This window comes from Tachypleus tridentatus, chromosome 7 (genome assembly GCF_004210375.1).
Source record: "Tachypleus tridentatus isolate NWPU-2018 chromosome 7, ASM421037v1, whole genome shotgun sequence".
NCBI lineage: Eukaryota > Metazoa > Arthropoda > Merostomata > Xiphosura > Limulidae > Tachypleus > Tachypleus tridentatus.
Genome location: NC_134831.1, coordinates 169,309,038 through 169,316,992, shown reverse-complemented (window position 1 = coordinate 169,316,992; position 7,955 = coordinate 169,309,038). Strand labels below are relative to the sequence as shown.

Below are 7,955 nucleotides of genomic sequence, written 5' to 3'. Positions count from 1 at the left end.
TATTGACGTCGCTACACAGTGTTTATTGTGTGACCAATGTTCTATGACGTTACATCCGTGTGAGAAGTGTCTAACGATCAGAGTAAATAACTCTATTAAGAATTTTGATGGTCAATTCATTTGTTTCTATGTTACTAAGCGCAAGTCTATGTAATGGGCTGTCTTTGCTGTTCCCACCGCGAGTATCAAAACTAATATTTTAGCGCTATGAGCCAGAGTTACCGCTGAACTACTAGTTGTCTCATAAGTCGTTCACTTCCAAGTAAGTTTATTTTATTTTATTTTCACTTCTGTATTATACAGTTGCCATCGTAACGAAGTAGTTAGGATTACTTTAATCAGTGTGGTGTATTTTTTTTAAATTTGGCTAAACAAGAACTGAAACCTGAAATTTAAAAATACTTACCGACTTTTAAAATTTCCGGTAGAGCAGTAACGCAAAGTAAAGAAGTGATCCACGTCGCTAACACAAACACCCGCTTAACACACATGTTAGCTGAAGTGACACACGTGGCACACGCACGAAAGGCAAACCTCGGGATCTTCAGAGAAACTGGATTCTTTAATTCACATGTGATGTTCTCCTACAGTTGGTGTATGATGTGGACAAAAACGTAGAGCGAAAAGCGTATAAAACGGTCTCGATCTACACGACAGACAAGCGATAAAAGTCACGTGCACGCACGCTTCTTGCCTCAACTGCACGAGAAACGAACCGCAGCAGTGGCACATAGCACGCACGAGAACCGTGGCAGGGATTCGTTTGAAGCAAGCGACGAATAGCAAAGCACCGAATTGTCTTCATCTCTACCAATTCCTCGAGCCAGAATATAACAACCAAAAAATGAGTTTCTTTTATTCAGTATCTGAAACATATCGTTATTTTTCATGTAGCTTTCTGAACTGTCGTTTGATTCGGTAACTGTTAAGGAATCGTTTTTGATTTAATAGTTACGAGTTTTATGACGCTTAGGCGTTAAAGATGCACGTGTTTCTATGGTAACGTCCGTTGTTAAGGTGGTTTAATTGCAGATCTTTGGATACCTAGTCGTTTAGGATCGATTTAAAACACAACGAATGTTAAAAGTTGTGAAAAATAATAAATTTGGACATTCTGTCTCTGCTTCCTCTAAACATAAAACATAATTTAGAATTTAAAGATTTCTCGATTTTTCTCTTGATTTCCACAGTTACGTTTACACCACTGGTTCCCAACCAGGGGTGCGAGATAGCGTTCCAGAGAGGGCGAGATAACATTTGTTTTGGCCACCTTCACCTTTATTTTTAAATAAATAATTACTGTAAGGGGTGCGAGACCATATTAAAATTTTTTATGGGTGCGGGGCATAAAAAATGTTGGGAACCACTGGTTTACACCATATTCAGAAATTTTTAGCTTATTGATCTAATAAATGTAAACGTAACTAATCAACTTTTAACTGGTGTCTACTTCGTTGTTAACAGTTTAATTTGTTTCATTCTATAAATTAGTTAGTTAGTTTTCTATCAAAGCTATAAACAATTTTAAAATCAATAAACCTAAGTTTCTAAATGGCGTACACGGGTACTTAGTAAATTAATACCCATGTATATGTGCTTTTCAGTTAACGTAAGGTGTGGTTATATAACCATGTCCTGTATCAGTTAACGTAAGGTGTGGTTAGAGAATCGCTACCTCCAGTTATATGTAAGGATCATCAAAAAATCATATCAATATTTAAGAACGACACTTTCACGCCCGGAAGTTTTACTCGAGTGGTTTGCTGAGTGAGTATCCATATGGTTAAGTTTCGCCTTAATCCCATAACTACCCATAAGGTTAAGTGTCGCCCTGATCCAATAATTACCCGAATAAATCTCAATGTGAAGTAATTTAAATTCTATGAGATGTTTATAATTAATACCAATTTCCGATCAGAGCGAAACTAGAAATCAACCAGGCAATTGGTATACATGATTGTACTTTGGTTACCTAAGCTCTTAACGACTTCTTTGGCTATAACCCCAATAATATCTCTCATACGTCGATCAGCTTATGAGAAATAGTTAGTTCTAATTACCTACGTTAAGCTAACAACGGAAAACAATAACAGTGATAAAAGTATAATGATAAAAATGACATTTGATATTTTAAGTAGCACAACCATTAACATTGATAAATGTGATAAATAAATTAAATACATTATCTATTGAACATATAAATACTTGCTGTCTGTTTGGACTACTGATGTAGAATAAATTTGTTTCTAAATTCGAAATTTAATGTAACTTTTCTCTATTCTGTCCTGTAGCATTTTTTTTCCAGAGAATGTTTTTCGCGCTTCCTGCAGCGAAGTGGCGTGTGTGTATGACATATTTTTAGATCTCTTAAAGGGGAGTGGCATCTGTATTTGACGCGTTTTTAGACCGTTTACAGGGGAGTGGCATTTGTACGCGACAAATATTTCTCTAAACTGTATTGAATCTTTAGGAGTAAATTTATTGTATTACAAAAACTGATGTGTATGAATATAGCAATAGAAAAATTAAAATGCTGCCTGGGTGGTTCATAAAAATGTAACGATTTTAAGAGTAATACAAAAAAAAATAACATGTTAAACTTAATACGTTGTGTGTGTATAATAAGTCTCTACAAATTGTAGAAAGCTCAACAAAATATGTATAATGGAAATATGCTGTGGTGAATCATAAAACTATCCCCCCCCAAAAATAAAAATCAACAAAACTCATCTTCATGTCATATATGACCAGATGACATTGTTACTATTTTGTATCACAGAGTTACTCAAACAGTGTGGTGTACTACAACTTGTTTTCAAAATCCTAACTTTAAGCACAAATCAATTGTACGTTAAGGTTATGTAAGTAGGTCTTACTGACCCCAACAACAGCAAATTTATGAAATTGTATAGCAGTCGCGTGACATATAGTTATCTTACCTAAAAATACTTTCATGTCATTGATACATAGTTGTCTTACTTGACAGTACTCTTCTGTCATTGAACAATGACTTAATATTTAATAACAGCATGAGAATGTTTGTTTGTTTTGAATTTCGCGCAAAGCTACTCGAGGGCTATCTGGGCTAGTCGTCCCTAATTTAATTGTGTAAGACTAGAAGGACGGCAGCTAGCCATCGCCACCGACTGCCAACTCTTGGGCTACTCTTTTACCAACAAATAGTGGGATTGATTGTCACATTATTACTCCCCCACGGCTGAAAGGGCGAGCATGTTTGGTGCGACGGGGACGCGAACCTGCGACCCTCAGATTACGAGTCGAACAGCATGAAAAATTTGATACCCGAAAAGGTTCTAAACACGCTTGGTTTGAGCCCCAAGTTCAATTTTGTAAGTGATCGAAGTTACTACTGAATGAAGAGAGGAGAATAATCCCGGTTATGTATGTACTTGTAACGTGTTACAGCGCATACCTACGTAACATTAATACTTATACTTGTAATGTGTTAGTGTAAATATATATAATAAATATGTATTTTTTAACATAGTTAAACTAAATTTACCAACTTCAGGGTCTTACATTATAAACGTAGCTATTTTCGTTTTGTTTTGTTTTTGTTTTTTTTTTGTCTAACAACATTATTATTGCATGGAAAACCAATTAAGTTTAATCAATATTTTCTTTGTTCATACTCATTAGTTCACAATATACAGTTAACTTGATGGAATGGCAGAGTTTTTTATTTATAGAATAAATTTTTTAGATCCTCAAACAATAGTATTACTGTAGCCAATCTTCTCCTCGTGTTGGTCAAGCTGATAGAATAGTGGACCATATGTTAGTCTACGGACTTCAAACGCTACAAGCTGGGGACTATGTGCACTTTGTTACACTGTTAGATCAGTAAGTGGACGTAGGACTAACTAGAACCTTCTAAAGTGGACGAAGCTTGTGAGGTATTATTGGGATTATGGCCGAAAATATATTTAAAATTAATGAAACAATGCAATATAATCTTATAAGCACGAATGGTGTGTTAAATTAGGTATACTCACACCTGGTGAAATTTTTAGTTTCAGGTTACGTATGCAGTTTGCCCTGGTTAGAATTTAATTATCATTAATTCATTATGAATAAGTAATGATTTTGTTGCACGATCTTCATTTTGTTAGTCTGTAGGACTTAAGAACTGAATAACCAATTGTAAAGACAGCAATAACTGAATAACCAATTGTAAAGACCGTAATAATTAAATAACTAATTGTACGGAAATGGAATAGACTGATTTTTTTAATATGAGTTTATTCGATCCAACAGAATTAAATTATCAATTCTATTATAATTTTGTAGAATGAAAGAGATAATCTATGAGTTAAGCTTATCAATAGTTAATAGCCTCAGACGTCTATTAAGAAGACACAGGATCAAATCCCAGCAAAATATTAACTCCTCTCAGAACTCCCATTAAGACAAGACATCAGGACATTACGAACCGAAACGTAAGATATAAATAAATAAAAAAACAAAAACACATTTGCTAATAACTAGTCTTAGGGCTGTAGCCATGACAACTTGGCTCGGTTAGCATAAGGAATTCTTAGCCCAAATTCACTGTTCAGAGATACGTTGAACATAAAATAAAGAATTTCAATCCGATATAAAAATATAGCTCTCATCTTCCAGTCAGCATCGTGGATGAATATTGGATAATGGGAGATTCCTAAAAAAAAATAATTGTTTAGGTTTAGTCGTCTGATCGCTTCCAACAACAACCTCATAATAAACGTTATCAGACTGTTTTTTGAAGTGTACGGATATTCAAGTCTTTAGGTTTTTAGGTTCCTTACTAAGATTATATTGTTATCCACTATAATCGTAGCCTGAAATTATCTTTGTAATTTTAATTTATATTCCAAGATCAACAACATTTTTCAAAATTTGATAAAGAAAAAAAACAACTGAAATTTGTATTGGAAAAGTCAGATACAAGAATATTGATATTGTTACAATATATTTACAGAAGCTATGTGTGTGTGTGTGAACATATGTTTTAAAATATTAATGTTAATAGCGACATGGTATTGTATATAGGAGGGTTTTGAAAAGGTAATTTTATAACATATCACCATACCCATAGTTTGTGAAAATGGAAAATGATATTCGACAATGAAGGGTGAGGGGTAGGGTTGAAACACCAAGGTTGTTTCCCTTATTCGGCTGTTTTACGTGACTGTGTTTGTAACATTGCTGGAGATATAGGATATTCCCAACACTTGTTAGTTGGTATCACCATGGTTATCTTTCTGGTGCTATAAACTCATCAGTACTTTGTGATAAGCACCACTTATCTTTTTTTACAGTTTGTGAATTTAGGTTTATTCTTTATTTCTTGTGTATGGTGCTAAATATTTTGCCAATTTTCAGCTGTAATGATGTATTTATATTTTAGTTTCGTATGTGCGTGTGGTTGTGATGATGTATTTATTTTGTAATTTCGAACCTGTATGGCTGTGATGATATATTTATTTTTTAGTTTTGTATCTGTATGATTATAATGGCGTATTTCTTTTGTAATTTATTATCTGTATGGTTGTGATGATGTATTTATTTTTCCAGTTTCGTATCAGTATGGATGTGATGATGTATTTGTTTTGTAATTTCGAATTTGTATAGACGTGATGATGTATTTATTTTTTTAGTTTCGTATCTGTATCGATGTGATGTTGTATTTATTTTGTCATTTCGAGTCTGTATAACAATACATGAAATTTAGATTGAACAAAAGATATTGTATATGAAAATGTTACATGCAACGAAGCGTCCAAAAGGGTTAAGGGTTTTAAATGTCTTCAATTAATTAACTTTTAAAACTGACAGAACAGTGTGATAAAAACTGATGAAAGACGATATGGTGATGGGGTCTACTATTTCCCATCCATCGTCAAGGTAACGACCCCGTAAAACCTTTATAATTGAAATCGGAGATTACGCACGAAGCAGTATAATAACACTAAGACATTTTATCTGTGCTGTGCTCATCGTAACGAGTGAATTGCGAATTTGAGTATTATAAACTCTCAGCCTTAATATTGAGTCAGCAGGGTCCAAAACCTCTTTGTACAGTTACGACAGAAAGTGTTCGTACACTTGCGTAGTTTTTTGCTCATAACATAAAAAGTATTATGATTAGGCTAATAGACGTACAGTATATAATAACTACTATACTAACTCACATCTACATAAATTTTATGTAAATTAAATGACAAATAAACTGTTTATAAACAAATAACCAAAAACAGGAGGAGCAGAAAGTGTTCGTACACTTCAGAACGTGTGAAAAAACTAATATTCCCGTAAATATTTTGTTTAGTTTGGCGAATAAACTATATTATACCATTCCAAAACTATACACTGGGTTCATAATTATTGGAGTTTAGCCAGCAAAAAAATTTACTTCCGGCAATTTAGCGCCATCTTCGTCATTATTTGCTTAGTCATCATGGTGAACAGGAAACAACTGTCCAGTGATTTAAAAAAAAAAAACCGAATTATTGTAAAATACAAGTCTCGTGTGTCCCTTTCCGGTATTGCTACACAACTTAATGTGACAAAATCTACAGTTCAAAGCATAATTGCCAAGTTTAAGCTCACAGGATCAACTGCTAACCTCCCTCGTTCTGGACGCCCCACCAAAATTCCAGAGAGAACCAAGAAGAAGGTTCTCAGATAAGTTAGATGAAACCCTCGTTTAACACGTAATAACATACAAAAAATGGTAAGGGAAACTGGGGTTGAAGTAAGCACTTCCACAGTTACGAACTTTTTTACGCTCTTCTGGGCTCAAAGCATGCCGTCCTCGTAGAACTCCATATTTAAAACCTGTTCATTTAGAAGCACGATTGAGGTATGCAAGAAAGCATACAGATAAACCCTATACCTATTGGAAGAGTAAGAGTATTCTTTGGTCAGACGAGACTAAAATCGAGCTTTTCGGCCACAATGATGTTCGCTATATTTTCCGTAAGAAGGTGGAACGAAATCTTCCAAAGAACAGTTGAACACAGAGGTGGCTCGATCATGCTCTGGGATTCCTTCAGCTCTTCTGGTGTAGGCAGCCTTCACCGCGTCAACGGAATCGTGAAAAAAGAAGAGTACGTTGATATATTAGGCCGTCACCCGATCTCAACCCAATTGAAAACATTTGGCATGAGTTGAAGACCAGGGTTCATCAGCGTTATCCGAAAAACTTGCAAGAGTTGGACGCCTTCTGTAAAGAAAAATGGAAGAAAATACCAGTCGAGTACTGTCAAACGATCATGGAGGGCTATGAGGAGAGATTGCGCCAAATAATTCACCTGAAAGGCTACACAACTGACCATTAAAGTAGACGCACGAACACTTTCTGCCCCTCCTATGTTTGGTTATTTGTTTATAATCAGTTTATTTTTCGTTCAATTTACATACAAAAATTATGTAGATGTGTGTCAGTATAATATTTATAATATATTGTACTTTCATTATCCTAATCGTGATACTTTTAAGTTACAAGGACAAACTACTCGCGACGCAGGGGTACGAACACTTTCTGTCGTAAATGTAGGTTTTCATGTAGTATTGTTAATTTATATTTAGTTTTCTAAAAAGTTGTTTTTCAAACAATGTTCTATTTCTTTTAAAAAATACTTATTAACTTTTCGTTGTATCGATTTATTTGATATCGACTAATAATTAAATTATTATTCAATATTTTTTAATATCTTCTCAACACTCAGCAGTGAACTTGGAGATTCCAATACTAAGACTCTGGAGTTTATCGTAAATTATCTAATTTGAATTTCATAACTTATCAGTTGAAAATATAATAAAATCGATGTGATAGACATGACTTGTCTTCTAAACACTATTGTTTCTTATAATGGTTTTAAACGGACGATTAATTCACAATTGTTCTTGTTTTCAGTAATATTTATTTTTCTAAATGTTTTTGTTTTGCT

General features: G+C 34.0%; 1 protein-coding gene across 1 annotated transcript in view; it reads right to left on the bottom strand.

Annotated features, from left to right (window-relative positions):
- The window catches only part of LOC143257859 (glutamate receptor ionotropic, kainate 2-like), a 33,909-nt gene extending 32,904 nt beyond the window's left edge, over nt 1-1,005 (bottom strand). The window contains exon 1 of the mRNA XM_076516890.1: nt 407-1,005. Coding sequence (XP_076373005.1) covers nt 407-491 — 85 coding nt within the window. The 5' untranslated portion in view covers nt 492-1,005. The remainder of the gene's footprint in view (nt 1-406) is intronic.
- Nucleotides 1,006-7,955: the final 6,950 nt, after the last annotated feature.